At 31.3% G+C, this 19,375-nt stretch overlaps 1 protein-coding gene across 2 annotated transcripts in view; it reads left to right on the top strand.

Annotated features, from left to right (window-relative positions):
* LOC114932276 (inactive dipeptidyl peptidase 10) overlaps positions 1-19,375 on the top strand; it is a 107,229-nt gene that overhangs the window by 66,349 nt on the left and 21,505 nt on the right. The window contains exon 2 of one of the 2 annotated variants that reach the window (XM_029304443.2): positions 8,255-8,493. In XM_029304443.2, the coding sequence (XP_029160276.1) occupies positions 8,401-8,493 (93 nt within the window). In that variant the 5' untranslated portion in view covers positions 8,255-8,400. Of the gene's footprint in view, positions 1-8,254; positions 8,503-19,375 lie in introns of both variants that reach the window. The other variant, XM_029304441.2, reaches the window with a different exon arrangement.

Here is a 19,375-nt window from a genome sequence, read left to right as displayed (position 1 = left end):
ACCAAAGTAAGTCAATACTATAAACCATAAAATTTGGGTTAGCTTAGGTTAGGTTATAACATTTAGATTTGGGTTAGGTTAGGTTTCTAGATAATTCTAGCCGTCCATAATATTTAATATCGCAATATTTTTAACCGATATGAATAAAGTACAATAAAATAAAATTTTCACTGAAAAGATCATTCATCTTTAAAACGGCATTATAAAAAGTAAATCAATACTATAAAATTTAGATTAGGTTAAATTAGGTATAAAATTTGATTCTGGTCATCCAAAATATTTAACAGCACAATTTTCTTAAGCGATATGAACCCGTTAAAAAATTTTATATATACATATATCTAACAATATAAAATTATATAGAATTATATAAAATTCTATATAAGTTATGTATAATTGTACATCATTTTCTATGACTTATATATAATTATATATAATTATTATCAGTGTTTGCTGTTATCTAAATATAATTATATAGATAATCATCTAGATGAAGTTTTAGCGATATATATATATATATATATATATATATATATATATATATTGTGTGTGTGTATGTATATATATATATATATATATATAATAAAAATATATATTATCTATATTTGTATCTTGATGTATGAAGATGAAAAAAGTGTTATCTTTATGAAATTATCTAGAATAATGTTCAGATAATTTGGTTTAGAGTTATTTTTATTATACATAAAAATACTTCAATATTATTATTAAGTAGCAGAACTTAAGCAGTAAGCCAAAGAAACTTACAAATGAAAATATAAATATATTTTATCTTTTATTCATATAATTTTGTTTTATCTAGATATATTTAAAATAAAATCATCTTCATCTTATTTAAGATAAATTCTCACATATTTTCATCTCATCTTTATCTAGCTAATTTAAAAATTATCTAAGCACAACTGATAATTATACATATAATAAGTCATAGAAAATTATATATATAACTATATACATAACTTATAGAATTTTACATATTTCTATATAATTTTATACTGTTACTTGATTATACATAACCAATTTTTTACCAAGAAGTATAGTGAAATGAAATTTTAACGTCGGAATAATTCGCAGTTGAAGTTCGATCCGATTTTTAGTGAAAATACATTGTCATAAGTACATACGAAATGTACAGACGATATCGAACCGTCGATTTATCAGTGTGACTCATCTTTTTCTTTTTCTTGGGGGAAAAAGGGGCGAATCCAGGATCATCATGTGGCGTCAAAGTGCAAGCTCACTTCATTCCGCCGCATTCGTCATTGTTTTTCGCTCATTCTTCTCGTTCAGGGACAGACAAATAACTTTGTTTTCAAACTGCATTTCCGCTAAAGCGAACATTGATTACCGGCAGTTGAAAGAATTAACTTGGTGCTTCAGGAATCGATATGCGCTACATCGTGCGCGTTTGCATCGTGATCCGACGAGTGCAATGTTATTTACGAGACGTCAATTCCCTTAGGGAAATAATATCAAGTTCCTCTTATTCAAGTTTTTACTTAGTTGGAATAAAGTTACAAGTATTCAGCGGTCATCCGATATAAGAATCAAATTTTCTTCGATACAATCTTGATTTCATCATAAGTTCTATACGGCAAATTCTTTTTATACAGAAGAACCTTTGAGAGAAAAGATCTTCATCTTCTGGATTAGAGTTACAATATTTTGCGTCCTAACACTTTGCCTGTAATTTTTTTCTGTAATAGAGTAATTATTAGAAATTCGTTTATATAAGAAAGTTAATATGAATATTAATCCTCACAAGTAAAGTCCCTGTTGAAGGGAATAATCAATTTTTTTTATTTTTAAAAAAAGGATAATAGACGTTTTTAAATTTGTTTTAAAGGATCAAGACAGTTTTCTAGTAATTTGCATCACGATAACGACACCGAATGAATCGTTCATATTGCATTTTTAAACAAAGTTAAAATCAATAATTTTAATGACTAGATATAAACTATAATTATGCAAACACGTGTGTGCTTAATTCCAGTATTTAAACTCATGTCAGATATTTACTCGCGGTTGCAAAAGCAATTTCGTGACATACACTTCAGAGAGGTATAATATCAGGCAAAACATATGCGTGTAATTCGCATAAGCAAATGTGTACTTTCATATCTCTACGAAAGCTATTCAAGCAAGCACGACTGCTTTGAGATAAAATTGATTCAAGCTTTTAGAGACACCTTTTTAAACACATTATTTGTTTCTTAAATCATCTTTCTTCAGAACGAAATAGATTAGCTACAATAAGTAGACAAGTAGATAGCGAGAAGTGAGTGCTTTCATGATAAAAAAAAAATTATATATACAAGCTTTAAATATGGACAATGATATCGAAATTTGTATACCTTGATAATGCAGCACATGATATTATTTATATTATTATTATTATTATTTATATTATTTATATTATTATTATTATTATTTATATTATTTATATTATTATTATTATTATTTATATTATTTATATTATTTATATTATTATTTATTTATATTTTTTATTATTTATGTTTTAATATTATTTAAATTATTTATTATTTATGGTTTAATTCGTGTCAATATATTAATTTAATTTTGAAAATCGCATTACACGTTTCTGTCTTTGATAAACTTTAAATTTGGCTCCGGCAAATGTAATTTATTTTTCACATATTAAAAAAAATTAAATGGTAAAATTATTAGTCAAAACTATATTTTTCCAAAAATGTAAGGTATGTAACGATTAAAACAAACTAAATAAAATTAATAATAAAGAAAATAATTAAAATAAGGGAAATAGTTTATGTGAATATTTTTGTACTAAAATCAAGTGTAAAAATTAAAAAAAATTTAATATATAAAAATGTGCTAAAACTTTTTAAATAAAGAAAAATTTAGAAAAAGCTTTCACATTTTTCGTTTTGCTTTTATACAAAAAATATAACGCCTTAAGCAGCGAGTAAAGCTCGTATCTCGTTCTTACCTTATTTTGTTCTGGTTTTCTCTACGCTTATATAATAACTTTTATGAAATCTTGTAAAATTAAACAGTAGCTATTGCTCTGATAAATATCACACACAAGATATGTGTATATGTGTGGTATTATTTTATCTGTATTATCGTTTTACATACAAAGATAATATAAAATATTTTTTTATGAATTTTGCAACAATGTAATAATATAATTTTTTCAATGTATTTGCGGGTTTCTCGACATATTTTAATAAAAAATTTCGAAACACGAGTTTTACAATATACGCTGTTTAATTTTTTTTTTATTGTGTATTATTAATTTTACACGAAATTAAAGACTCGAAAATATGCATGTGCCTTGTTGTAATGTCAGACAAAAGAGTGAGTAATTTTATGCTGCGGAATAATTAATAGAGTTACCTCTCCTTCCCTCCCTTTCTCACTCAAAATTTAATGAAAAATTAAAATACGAGTAAATAAATAGCTGAGTCGTGTACAATAGAAGTTATCTGCCAGTTGACAGTTATGGATCGACACTTTTTGACCTTTTTCCTAATTCGCGAGCCTCGAAGGAAGAATTGTTGATATTAATGTCAACGACGTGGATGCAATATCGAAGGGAAAATCGGATCGGAAGAACAAAGGAAAGACATTGAAGAGATTGCAGGTCATATTGATCTTTGAAACATCTGTTATTTTCTTCATGAAGGCGCCGCCATCTACCTACGTTCCTCACAAAAAAATGTGACAGACAAAGAGACAAAATTAAAGGAACTGCCGAGCTTAGAATTTCCTGAGGGACAAAGAAGCGTAATTGCTCGATATTCCGGCTCGGGGATAATCATTCTGCTTCAAACAGTAGTAAGAATGGATGGATTCTCCACCCCCTCAAAAAAGTGTAATGCTTGAACAAAAAAAAGACTGTAAAATTTCTCGCCATTAACCAAATTGAGATCGCTCTATATTTATGTCTCGTATCGATAGCAGAAGATTTATATGGGTGTATAAAGAAGAAAAATGTCGATTGGATTGAAGAATGGTCTGAGATCATTCACTCTTGTCAGGTGGCTACTAAACTACCAGATCTTATACGTCAATAACTCTTTTGTTTGTACAGCACAATAGTTATATAATTATAATTATAATTATAAATAAATTTTTATATATAAAAAATTTCTCATTTTTTTGAAAAAATAGGAATTGTATTTCAATGATTAACTGTGTAATTTAAGAAATTTAATCGTTATATAGAGCCGATCGATCAAGTAACAAGAATTTCGAGGGCATCGTATAAAATATTTAACGAGTCAGTTTAACTTTACATAGCTCGTAAGCGAAAAAGGATGCAAAAAGGTCGAGAAGAAGTAAACTTAGCTAAATTAGAAAAAAATTGCGAACCTATTCGCGGAACTCAGTGAGAATTCGATTACTCGATGTGCATTTCTTTCTGTATAATTGCAGAACGGTATTGATTTATAGTGCCGATACAGACATATATAGAATAAATGGAATCAAGAAACGTGGAACAGATCGCGCGGTCACAGTTTAATCATATCATATTAAAATAAATATCTGGCTATAAGAGATTTATTACGAGAACTTTCTTCATTTATATTATATATTATTATAGACATGTGTTGTATTACTATAATTATACCAAAATATTGCCTGTCTTTTGTAGGAGATAAAGCATAATTTTTTTTGTATTACACTAACTGTACAGTTATTAATTTACCGCTACAATAATCGATATCCGCTGCGTCGCGCTGTAATTGCCATTTTTAGAAATTCCGCTCCAGTTCGGCAAGTTGAAGAGATAATTCGGCGATATCGATATATACAGGGTGTAACTAAACAAAGGTATATGAAGCACATCAGATGCAGGACGACAAACTAAATCGAAAAGTCCTGAGCCACTTTTTAATCTGAGCTTTATTTTGGACGCTACAAATTGTTAAAATTGACCAATTAGCGCGTGGCTACAACGGAAAACAGCGTAGGCGCCGCCTTAGTAGGCATAGCCACGCGCTAATTGGTCAATTTTAACAATTTGTAGCGTCCAAAATAAAGCTCAGATTAAAAAATGGCTCAGGACTTTTCGATTTAGTTTGTCGTCCTGCATCTGATGTGCTTCATATATCTTTGTTTAGTTACACCCTGTATATATCGATATCGCCGTCAATTTTAACAATTTATAGCGTCAAAAATAAAACTTAAATTAAAAAATGACTCAGGACTTTTCGATTTAGTTTTTCGTCCTGCACCAGACGGTGTGCTTCGTATACCTTTGTTTAGTTACTCTGTATATATACCTTTGTTTAGTTACTTTATATATATATATATATATATATATATATTATGCTTGATTTTATATTTTCCGCTCCGTGGACACAATCGCGAAAAATTAATCCTCGCACGAGCTAACCACTGTGACTGATGAATGAAATCCGAGGGATGGATGGATCTCCGGAGGTGATCGACCTTATTTCGCGTCAGCCCCGTCCAGCGCAGCAACATACATATCCGCGAATCTCCTCCTCGATCATACTCGTGTATGTACCCCCTTTGCCTCTACGACCTTTCAACTAGTCTACATCCTCCCTTCCGCAGCGCAGAATCCCAATCTCCACCATTGCGCCGTCAGGCTGTACCAATACAGTCCGCCGCACCACTGACGTAACTCTCCTGACGTCACACGTGGAGTTAGCACCGCGCGCGAGCTAGCTACCCCTGCATCCCCCACGAGGACGAGGACAACGTCCTCCTTGCTTCACTTCCTCCCGCGGGAGTTCCTTCTCGTCTCGTATATTCTTCGCGTTTCTATTTGCATATCGATATTTACCAACAACGTTTGCATCGAAAAATATATATTAACGATCGCACAATTTTTTTTCATCATTTCACACCACAAGGTTTTTTACACTTTTTTGAATGCTGAAAACAATGCCAATTTTCACTGGCATGTCAAATTTCCGAAATAATTGAAGTTTAATATGCAAAAGCTTTTTTACGATATTTGATATTTTTTACGAAAAAGATTAACGTTATTTGGAAATTCTGATCAGATGTCATGATGTGCTGTCCATTCTTCATAAAATGCATTTTTTTGTTTGATATCTTACTCAAATAGCAAACTGACGTCATTAAATGTCAAAATGATGTTATTTTTATGTCATTTCGAGTCAAAATGACGTACGCTTGTTATTTAGGTTATTTTTTAGAAATGTTAGGAAGGATTTAAATATACAGAATTTTGCTGAGGTAGTAAATATTTCGCTTATATGATGATAAAAACCATATAATTATACTCATAATATATTTGTAGTTTAGGGTTATTAATACACGTACAGTGTAACGTATTATGATAGATTCCACTAAATGTATATTTATACATGGGGTGTTGGGCTTATTTTAATTGTCAACCTTGAATTTTTCGAAACAAAATGTATTTGCAAAAAAAATGTTCCAGACAAAAGTTGTATGATCTATACAAATAATGGTAAAATTAATTTTGAAAAAAATAATTTCTCAGATCATAATTTTTCTTCAAAAGTATTTCCACATGAGAAGCAGCTTCCTAGCTTTAATCTTTTATAATATGGCTTCAAAGTAAAATATTGAAATAAAAAATATATTTTATAGGAGATGAACAATACACTTATGATATCTGATTAGATTTTTCAGATAACGTTAACCTTTCTCACAAAAAATCTTAAATGTCACAAAAATATCTTTTTTTACACATTAAATCCTAATTATTTTTAGATTTTTAGAAATCTAACGTGCTAGTGAAATTTTGTTTGCAACATCGTTTTTAACACACAAAAGTCTATAAGAAACACTTTGTCTGGTTTAAAATAATTTTTAGCTGAAAATCAGTGCCAACAAAAATTGTTTACTCCAAATTTGAACGATCCGAATATTAACACGTTGTTGTTTAATTTAAGGATACCGTCAAACAGCACAGAAAAGTACACTTACAAGAGGTTGACACGGTATATAAATTTACATATATTCATGATAATGAATATACATTACATGATAATTATACCCTCGAATCATGTAATTATACAACGATGCTTATTTTGCGAAATAGTCACGTATCATTTACCATTTTTGAGAGAAAATTATTTCCAATTACTGACGCGTTAAATTAATATTATGACAATCACATTCAATCATACTTAATCTTTCACGAAGTAAATATAAATGAGTATTTAGCATTCAAATTTAGCAACAAGATATAAAATACATTTTATCGCTTATTAGAGTACGATTTTACAGTTGCAATTTCACAGATGTATAGTTCTGTTCTCAATTTCTAGCAGCACATTATTCGCATAACGATAGAAATACAAGAATGCGAAAAAGTTTAATCGATTGTCCTTCTGTATATCGCTCGTTACTTTCCACGTCTTTGTGTTCCTTTTACGCCTCATAAATTTGCGGTAACCGAAATCGGTGCTTTTCTCTATTTCTCTTTCTTCCTCTTTCTCGTTATCGCGATTTCGGTTCAGTTACCGAACACATACCCGCTGCAACTTTCTTGCAACGAAAAAGTGTACAATAACTGGAGAATAGCGAGATCGCCAAGTTTTTCTTCCTTCGTCAAAATCGCGAGTCAAACTCGCTGCAACTTTTCTCGCGGAATTTCGGATTACGTTAACTAATCATTCCGCGGAAGATATTAAATTCCTTGGAAAAATTACGACGTCGAAGCAATTGGTAATTTGCCTTTTCCTCGAATAAAAAAAAAAAAAAAAAAAAAAAAAAAAAAAAAAAAAAAAAAAAAAACAAAGAGAATAAAAAAAAAATTTTATTTTATTCGCGTATAAAATATTTATTAATCAGAGGTTGTTTTAAATAAAGTTTAAAATTTCTTTCCTACGCTCCCTTTCGCTTTCTCGCGAATACCAAAGAATTTCTACAATTGATCTTTCTAACATTTCGACAACAAAATTTAATCGCGGTTACAATTCATCAATTCGCTATTATTTATATATGTATGCACTGCTTAACTTGCGGTACCGAAGCTCGGATTGAGTTTCATCCCAGATTGAATTGCCGTTGCTCCTGCGAGCTCTCTTCTAGCCTATCTTCTTTATCCCTTTCGGCCGTCCTTCAATATTCCATCTCCTTGAATTCAATATTCATCAACTCTGCAGTTCATTCAGTAATTGTACCGCTAGATTGGTTCGACGTATATTTTTTCACCTCTTTATATTTTACCGTATAAATTTATTAGGTCTCATCTTCCTTTTTTCTCTTCTTCTTTCAGGTGAAGAACTGTGGATTGGTGTAATAAAACCTCGGCCCCAGGAGTAGCCCGAGGGTTACCCCGGGGACCTTGGGGAAGCGATCGCGCGAAGACGAAGTGGCTGAGACCGACGACGAAGGACACGGGAGGCGGAGGAGGAGGCCGCTATGAACGCCAGCGTTAACGTCGAGAGGAACTCCTGGCGGCTGCCTCCCGATGAGACCGTCCAGGTCGCCGATCCCCGTTCAAAGTCTGCCCAGGTAAAAGAGGTAAATCGCTCAACCGGCTCAATAAGTGGTTCCTCTCCCGATCGTCGGGTATTTCTCTCTCGTGGGTTTACACATACGATATCAGGTTCAAATGTGCATGTGTATATGGGTGTACACGTTTGGTGAAAGTCGATATCCGCACTCTAGTGCAGTACCGGTTATTAATTTTTACGAACATTTCGGGATAAAAGGTTACGGATAATTTTGATGGAAGAAGAGGAAATGATATCCCATACTGTGTGTGTGTGTGTGTTAAAATTTCGGATTGATATTAATTATCTCCCATACAGCACAGATTATTGCAATTATATTGCAGCAATGTTGCAATGTTGCAAGTTGCAATGCAACATTATAAAGACATTGCAGAGATATAGGTGCACAAAATTCCAGCACACTTGTAGCAACATGACATTAATATTTCGGAAATATTGCATGTAATCCAAATTCTATAATTTATATTTTGTAATATACAATATATACATATACCCAGCAAACACCAAGTTACAGCTATATAATTGTTAGTTGTAATTTCCCACTCAAAAATATAATACGTGTATTATAACAATTATATTGTTGAGTGGAAAATTACAACTAACAATTATATAACTGTAACTTGGTATTTGCTGGGTATAATACTGTAATAAAATAATTTTTTGCAATATTGTACAATAAAAGATGTTGACGATAATCAATAATTTTATTATCTTCCAAAAAGCGGACATTTTAACATTGCTGCAATTCAACAGCAATGATGTAGCAACATTTTGCAGTAAATTTGCAATATTGCAATATTGCGGTGAAAGATTGTTGTAATGTTTTTGCAATCTAACGGTGCTGTATGGGCTCTCATGTGCTACATAGAAATTGAATGTTGATGTTAATAACACTAGTTTATAAACAGTATTCTTTTCATTATTTTAAACCAGATCAATCCCAGGGAGAACAGAAATGTCAAAATAATGTCAAATTGGCGTCAAAATGTGATCAAAATATGGTCATTTTAGTTTGTCAAAATGACATCAAATTGCATAGAATTTTGATGTTATCAATAAAATCTTGATGTTCACAATAATAAAAAATTATTATTTTGTATTAAAAATAATTGAAATGCAAATTTAAGACGTAAGCCGTTTAAATAATATTTTAATCAACAATTTAATTTTTAATATAATAACTCAACTCTTCTGCAATCTGCAATGATATCTGAATATAAAAAATGTTAACCTTTAATTATCTTTATAATTAATAAACATTGTACATACACAGTCGACAAACGTACATCATTTTTCTAAAAATTAAAAAGGTCAAAAAAGTCAATATAAAAAATCATTTTTTAGTTATCTTCAAGATCGAGATTTCCATGATCAAAAAATGACATAAATTTAGTCAATATGACATCAAATTGACATTATTTTGACTTTTCTGTTCTCCTTGGGAGACAAGGCTGTTCTTATAGATTTTTGGATACTGAAAGTGATGCCGCAAGTCAATTTTTATTAGCAGATTTCCGAAATAATTGAGGTTCAATATGTAAAAAATGGCTTTTTATTTCGACAATTTACTTTTTAGTAAATACAGTTTTACTGAGGTAGTAAATATTCGATCTATGATGATAAAGTCATTATACTCATAATTTGAAGTTTAGTTCGATAAATAAAAGTTGTATGATCTAAAGGGGATAACAAATAATGATTTAATCAATTTTGGAAAAAAATAATTTTTTTTCAAAAAATCTTTCCTTAGAAGCATCTCAATATGAGAAGTAATTCCCAGCTTTAATTTTTCATAAATAACTAAAAATGGCTAAAAATATGAAAATAAAAATGGCTAAAGATATGGAAATAAAAAAATGCATTTATAGGAAATAAACAATACATTCATGTTATCTATCAGAGTTTTCAGATAATGTTAATCTTTTTTACAAAAAGTCTCAAATATTGCCAAGAATGCCATCTTTTACACACATACATTAAATCTCAATCAATTTGGAAATCTGGCGTGCTAGTGAATTTAGTTTGCAGCATCGTATTCAGCACCTAAAAATTTATCATCTAAGAAACACTTTGTCTGCTTTAAAATAATTTTTGACTGTAAACTACTGTAATGATCGGTGTATTGGACTGTTTAGTATAGCACCTAATTAATGGAATTGTGTGTATGAATGCACCGAGTGTCAAAATTCAATAGGTTCTGTATACACCCAAGTAGCTTATTTATTAGATGTGATAATTTTATTTATAAATATATTTTTTAAAATAAAGAACTGAATGAGAAATGTTTAAGTGTGGACATATGTACAGGGTGTTCCAGAGGAAATTGCTGAAACTAATCAGCTGTTATTTTTTAATGCATGCAGTTATTAAGAAAACAAAATTGTGTCAGAAAGCGAAAATTCTGCAGTTTTTAATGAATATAAATAAAATGTTTGTATACTAGTTTATTTTATTAATAAAAAGTAATGAAAAAGTGCTAATAATCACACAAAATTACATAAACTAATGATAAATTACTTCAACAGTGTCAGATTTAATAGCAGCTGTTAAAAAAATCGTCAATAACTTTAACAATATGTTAGAAAAAGTTTTTACGAGTTTTCGTAAATAAAGAACAGAATTTTGTACAAATTCAAATGGTGCACACTTCGAAAATATTTATTATTAGTTTACATACATTATTAGCACTTATTTCATTTTTTTCAATAAAGTAAACTGGTGTACAAACATTTTATTTATATCCATTAAAAATTGCAGATTTTCCTCTTTTTAACATAATTTTTGTTTTCTCAATAACTGCATGCATTAAAAAAAATGACAGCTGATTAGTTTCAACAATTTCCTATGAGACACCCTATATGTATATTGCATTTGGTTTGATAATCACAAATTTCTACCAGAATCTTCAAGATAATTCCGTATAGAATTCCAATAAGCGTTAATAATGTGCGTTATATGTTGCGTATACATTGTCCCATGGGTGATAATGCTAGGTTCGAATGTAGGACCGTAGGCGATTAAGCCTCTTGCACACGTGCTCGCAGGTGTTGTAGCAGAATTACTCGCGTTTAGCGTCGATAGCTGTATTAGCGACCACTCTGCATAATAGTTCAAATAGCGTGTAGTTACGTCCTGCCCAAACTATGCGCTACTACTCGGTATAATGAATATCTCGAACGGTGGCAAGATGACAATTGACTAGACTGGATATTTATGTTTCAAGATTTCTGTAAATTTCCAAGGAAACCAGAAAAGTCGAAATAATGTCAATTTAACGTCATATTGATTAAATTTATGTCATTTTTTGGTCCTGGAAATCTCAATCTCGAAGATGACTAAAAAATGACTTTTTATATTGACTTTTTTTGATCTGTTTAATTTTTAGAAAATACCTTTCTTGACTGTGTATATACACTGCTTATTATTATAAAGATAATTAAAAGTTGAATTATTGTATTAAAAATTAAATTGTTGATTAAAATGTTATTTTAAACGGCTTACGTCTTAAATTGTATCTCAATTATTTTTAATACAAAATAATAATTTTTTATCATTGTAAACATCAAAATTTTATGCAATTTGATGTCATTTTGACGAACTAAAATAATCATATTTTGACATCAATTTGACATTATTTTGACATTTCTGTTCTCCCTAGGTTGTCTTTTCGTAGAAAAAAAATCGTCGAGATAAGACTTTGTACAGAGAAGAGCCAAATTTACAATTATCTTGCGGTATTCGTACACTGTTTGACCAACGATCGATATTTCAACTTTAAATAATGAATGATCACGTCAAGGGAATGTTGACTATAAATCTGTTTTATCGACAAATATTATTTTTTTTAATTATTTATTGGCTATACAGAATAAAAAATCCTTTACCAGAATTAAGGATGTATGGAAGACATCTAAAAATGGTACAAAATTTATAAAAATCATATAGATTGCTTTTACTTTGGTTCTAAAGCTACTGTTAACATTTGACTTTTAATTCACTATAACTCATTTAAAAGTTATTACAATTTAAATTTCTGCTAGTTTTACATATATAATCTTATATGAAAATTCATTACTCTGATTATATTATTGTACATTAAAAATATCGAAAAAATTGTACCATATATTTTAAATTTTTTACATGTATAATTGGAATTTTAAAAACAACGTTGCAACATTACATTAACATTCACTAAACCATTTAGAAGAAATAATAATTTGTTGACATTCTGGCTTTTTTCCGATTTCTGAGCATTTAGTTGTGTCAACGCTGAGAACAGCTGAAAATTAGTATATTAAATTATAGCGATTTTCTATAAGATGAATAGCGTTGATACTTTTGTCTTCGATTGTATCTCCCATACACTGTAAAAAAGTATGTAAAATTACATAAACAATAAATGTAAAATTGTACAATATAATAATGAAAATGTATACATTTTCATTATTTATCGTGTAATTTTATATTTATTATTTATACGCAATTTTACATATTTTTATGTAATATATTACATATTTTTTCGCAGTGTACATTTTTAATGTATTCATAATAACAAATGTGAGAGTTACTATATATGTGTACATAAAAAAAACAAGAAAACTAACAATAAATAATTACAATTTTCTTGTCTTTTGCATTAGGTCAATCTAATCTACACGATAAGAAAACTGTAATTATTTAATTTTCTTGTTTTTTTATATGTCAAGGATTTTTTCATTCTATATAGCCAATAAATAGTTACATGAAAGTAACATTTATCGATAAAGCAGACACAGTTCCGTTAAAGAAGACGTCAATTATGTTACTTGTCCACGATAAAATGTGAAGAAACATTTTGACGAACGTTTAAATAAATGGCTTTAAATGAATGGCGCAGAAGTCTCAAGATGGAACGTCTCATTAAGCCAGTTAACATCAACATTTCTTCAAGCATGTAAAAATATGGCACGTAATAATGTACATAAACTCAATCATCAGAATAACAGAGCGAGTGTAGAGCGTGCGATCGTTAATTGAGTGATTACATATATTATAGAAGAGAGTGATATAAGTCACATTTTTCCTCGCGCAGGGTGAATTGTGTTTATGGAATCGGGAAAAATTTATAGACGCGTCTCTCTTCGAAGCACGTTCCATCTTGTTACGTAAAACACTTTCTTTACCTGTCAGACGGCTTTTTTGTTCTGGTTTATGAGCACTTACGAGTTTCAGGAAAGTGTTACTAAAGTTCTGCGCTTTACTTCCGCCTTTGCAAGCAAAGTGTGTATAGTTTAATTATATTCAAATTAACCGGCCCCCATTCTCTCTCTTAGTTGAACAAAGTTGATGATCCGACGATTTTCACGAAACGACTCTTTCCGCTCGTTTAAAGCAGCAAAATATAAGTAAACGCGGAAACCGCTTTTATCGCATTTAAGTATAGCACTCTTTCGTTTATATCGAAATCGCTTTTGCGTTTTATTTATTCTTAATCGGAAACAAGACAAAAAAGTCAATTTATAATCGACAACGTAACCAATACGATCAATAACGACGAATTTATTTTAATTGTTGTGATGTTTCAACAATTTTTTAACAAAAACCTTTACATTGAGTAATCGATCGGTCCATTCCTCGTTTTATATACGATTTTCGTGGAGTTCGACAGATACCTACATGTGTAAACAAATTTATCATTCGCCGTGTCAGGCAGCGAAAAATAGAAAGACAGAACTGACGAGAACAAGAAGCACATGGCAACAGGGATAGGGCACAGAGAGGGATTCCGACGACAGAATCGGGAAACTCTCCTGTTAGCTAACGACATACACAAACATAGAGTAATTTGATTATCGGATTACCTGATAACACGTGGCACGGATCTGTAGCTAACGAATGAGAAGGACGGAGAATGAAGGCAACGGCTATATTTTACCCTTTCGATATGCGCGTGCACGTACACGTACATATATACATGTACAAAGGGAAACGTACCTAGCAAACTCTTAGCGAAGCGGACCGTTGCCGCAAAATGCCAGCAATGCCATTTTATTCGGTCATTCTGGTGGCCGTCGCTATCTGCTCGGGTGTGATATTGGCTCTCGGAGTGTCACAGAGACCTTCAATAAATTTTCAACAAACGTGACTAAAGTTAAACGTCACACGGCTCTCTCGATTAAAGACACTTTGTTCAATGTGCCGAAACATTTTGCGGTATTCATCGTTTCCGCAATACCTTAACGGTAGTTATACCTATACTGTGCAGTGTTTGCTGTTACCTAAATAAAATTATATAGATGATCATCTAGATAAAATATTGACGGCATCTTATCTTCATATAGATAATACAAATATGTATTATCTATATCTGCATCAATTAGATGAAAAAAACGTTTAACTTTTACTAAATTATCTAGAATAATATTCGGATAATTTGGTTTAGAGTCATAGCATAAAAATACTTAAGTAGTGAAACTTAAAGCAGTAAGCGATAAAAACTTATAAATGAAAGTATGAATATATTTTCATAATTTATAATTTTAATTTCCTTTTTATAATTTACATTTTTTATAACTGTGTTTATATCTTAAAAATAATATTATCTAGATGAATCGCCGTATAATTTTATCTTTTATCTAGATATATTTAAAACGAAATCATCTTCATCTTAAATTTTACATATTTTTATCTCATCTTTATCTAGATAATTGTAAAATCATCTAAGCACAACACTGTTATTGTGTGATGTTCCAGATATATTAAGATTAAGAGGATTCCTGACGACTGTCTGTTTTATCGATAAATTATTTTTTTCGTATTTCTAGTCTTTTGTCGCATTCATTTGACAGAATAAAAATGCTTCTCTACGATTGCAATACATACATGAATCACAAGGAACTTCGATTTCATATGAAAAATGAGAAAGAATTACAAAGTTAGAGTTTACCATTTCTACTTTTATCTCAATATAGTTCGAATTGCAAACGAATTATCAACTCATAATCTTTATATAAGCTTTATATAAAAAATACACCTACATTTTGTATAAATATAAAAATATATAAGTTCCCTGAGATTGAAGTATACGCAAAAAGCACTGTTACCCTATAAGTCAGTAGTTCTTAATCTTTTTAAAGTTACGGTACCTTTGATTATAAGAAAAATTTTGCGGAACACCAAAATCATTAAGATAATTAAACTAATAACAAAAATATGCATGAACATACTTTTTATTAAAAATTTTAAAATACAGATTATATTACAGTAAAAAAATTTAAGTTTAAATTTAAAAAAATATTAACAAAATCAAAATTATAGTAGTTTTTCTATGTATAGGTACGCCGCGCTTTCATAATTTTGCAGAACACCGCTTAAGAACCACTGCTCTAAGTATAGATTAGAACTCTAATATAAAAGTACATTTGTATTATATGATTTGTACGTATGTAGGTGCTTTGTAGGTATAGTAAAGCGAAAAACAGTATATCTTTATGTTCAAACCTATAATAGTATTAAACATAGCAAAAACGACTGTACCATGTGTCTACATATAGATTTCTAATACGCGTTTGACCTGGATGATTGATAATGTGGAATATCAGTAATTATTCTTCGAAAGTCAGTCGACAATTACCGATATTTTTAATTCCAAAATGAGGGCGCTACTATTATGTCGGAGTTCGTCGTTCGCTGAGGAATTCCCTTAATGTTTGCATTGTCATTCCCAAGGATGAAATAAATGTAAATTCTTTAAGATAAATGTGAAAACGAGTTTTCCTGAAATATTTAACGCTTAAAATACGCCCGGCGTCACACTTTAATTTGAACGGACGCACTTGCTGGAAAACCATTACACTGCCGAGGAAAACCACCGCGTTGAAACTGGCTGCAGTTTCGTAAGTTTAGCTCGCACACTACTTTCTGAACCCGTTATTGTACCGTGGCCAACATGTAGAGAAATCCTCAGTTTGACTTCCGTTCGTGTAGTTGCCGTTTCTCAGACTGCGGTCGCATCTAAAACCGCTATGTCCCATTTGTCATTACGTCGAAACTTTCGCGAAATTCTAACCTAGAACACGCATTTGGAATTAACTGTTCCCGCCTTGCAGACGCATTTCACAATTTTTCGTTCTCGCGCCAGGCTTCCAGTCTTGTATCGCGACACTGTATATAAACTATCGAGAGACTAAGGAATTTTGCTGCTCTAAAATTGAACGACGTGGCGTGTTTACGCTCGATTATCGGCCCTTTTGCACGACTGATCTCGTGACCCCGAGAGAGGGATTAAAAGGTGGGGCAGAGCCCCGCTTATATATCGCTTTTATTTGAACTTCCTCCGTCCGAGCGAGGCAAAAAGAGCAAAATGACAGAGAGGCGTCTCCTCCAGCTTTCAAAAAAAAAAAAAAAAAAAAAAACAATCTCATGTCCGATTAGTCGGACGTTGTTAGTCCCAGAGAACGGACAACCCAGGTAGCAAACGTACGTCATTTTGACGTTTAATGACATCAGTTTGCTACTTGGGAAATTGCCGGGCATAAATGAAGTTCGTATAAAGTCATAGAGTCATCGATCCGCAGGAATTACGTTCGCCGATTGACATTGCGCGTTATTGCGTTATCGATCGTTTCCTCTCGCGAAACGCGGATCGATTGCGAGTAGAACCAGACGTCGCTGATCAGCCGCTGATATTTCTACACGTGGTGCAATGACGCATGTGCATATGAGCTCGCGCGCGCACGACTGTTTACTATTTTAAATATATATATATATATATATATATATATATATATGTATGTTTATGTGGATATAGAGGAAGGATGTATATACACAGAGGGAAGGAGAAATTGAAATGTGGGCGGCGATGGGCTGAAATACTTGGCAGAAACCTGCTCAGCAGCAGTCTGGTCAGCGCATCTGGTGTCTCCTCAGTGGATGAATTAATTATTAGCGTCGAGTGAAACGCGTAATTCGTGCTGACGCGAGTTCAAAGTAACCGGTAATAGTGGTAAAATCAATGGATTTTGTCTTTACAACGAGCGGCAAAGCAAGAAGAAGTCATGAAGGCTAACAAGTTCAATACTCTCTCGGAAGATAAGCAACCAACTCTTCACTTTTAAAACCCACAGGCTTCACTCGATCTAACTTTGTGCAATTTTCCCCTATTATTACAATTGTGTTATTTATCTTCGTGCAATCGAAGCAAATCTTGTATACAGTAGGAAAATTTGTTTTCCTGTTAAAAACGGTCTCCGTTGAAATTTTTTTATTAAATATTTAACACATTCATGTGCTAATTTAACATATTCCTGTTGTGTTAATTGAACTTAAATGTTAAATTATTAAAACAATTGAAAAAATAAATGTAACAATAAGACAATGTGCATCTATTTTTAATTTTACACAATAAATATGTTCTGCTTTAGGTATTAGTGACAAGATTTATCTGTTAAAATTTACAGGAAAAAATGTTGATTTTCTATTTTATAATTCAAGTGGGGATGATAAAATCTAAAATTAACATATTTTTTGTTAATTTTTACATTAAAAATATGTTAATAATTTTATACAAAATTTATTTTTAATTATTTGAAGTTTTGCATTTATTTTATGTTAAAATATTAACACAATATTTGTGTCTTTATTTAACATATCCATATTAACACAAAAATTTCTGGGGACCGTTTGGGATATGTGATATCTGTTAAATTTAACACAAGTTTTTCAACTGTGTAAAGTGTAAGCAATTCCGGCACACATACACACACAGACACACACACACACAGACATACACACACACACACAGCACACACACACACACACACACACACACAAGATTTACAATAACTTTCACGTTATTAAATTTAAAAGTATACATGTTTTCGAGGATATCTTCAACATAATAATTGATGAAATAAAAATACTGAGAACTTTTGCCTTATAGAAACGACGTGGTATCTGGCATAGATAGAACTTTTCGCAATGGCCCAATTTTCTCACTTTTATGACCCCTACTTTTACGTCTTGTAATAACTGCATTGTTACGCGCCAATTGTTGGCCACGAAATTTCCGACTTATCCATTATTAACACGCTCGTAGCTATGACGAATTGTTAATTATACCTCGTCCAAATTGTACAAATTATATGAAATTACAATAACGACAGTTTGTACGTAATTGCATGGCTTTATTTGAGACGTCGTCGCGAAATGGTAACCAACGATGGTATCGTGTGGCATTATCGAAGCTGTAACAGTAATAACGATCGCATTCTATGTCTATATGTACCTACCTCGCTATCCGGTGACAGCAGTGGAACGATAAAATCGCGTCGGGGTATATTAAATTTTCAAGAGACGCCTTGGTTTAAAACGTAAACGTTTTCATATTCAGTTCTCACGACGAATATTGAAAAGGCCCGAAGGAATTTATCGCCATTTGATCTCTCATCGGCGACTGGAGACTGTAAAAATTTTGTTATTGCCACTGACAGCTTATTGCCAGAAGAAAGAAGCAAACATTATTGTTTGATCGCTTGGTCGATGATGATACTATATACTTATATGTACATATATACAGAGTGTCCCATTTTCAATGCCGCAGGCAAATAAATATTTTATATAAAACTTTTTTGACTTCAAGGGAGACATAAGATAATATCCTTGGTTTGACCTTGGATAGTCATTTCACGTAAATTTTTAATTTTATAAATGGGAACCCCTATTTTTCAATGCATATTCTTGTAGCTTACCTCGAGAGCTTCCCAAAACACTATAACTAAGTTATTTTTCATTGAGTTCTTCCCGAGTTATAAGGCTTGAGTTTACAGTATTTTGACATAAAATACAAAATATCTTGTGGAACAGTTTTCGGTAATTTTACCTTAATATTTTTATGCACAGAA

Source organism: Nylanderia fulva, unplaced genomic scaffold (assembly GCF_048542155.1).
Source record: "Nylanderia fulva isolate GAGA-0341 unplaced genomic scaffold, ASM4854215v1 Scaffold106, whole genome shotgun sequence".
Taxonomy (NCBI): domain Eukaryota; kingdom Metazoa; phylum Arthropoda; class Insecta; order Hymenoptera; family Formicidae; genus Nylanderia; species Nylanderia fulva.
Note: the sequence above shows the minus strand (reverse complement) of the source record. Positions and strands in the feature narration are given on the sequence as shown.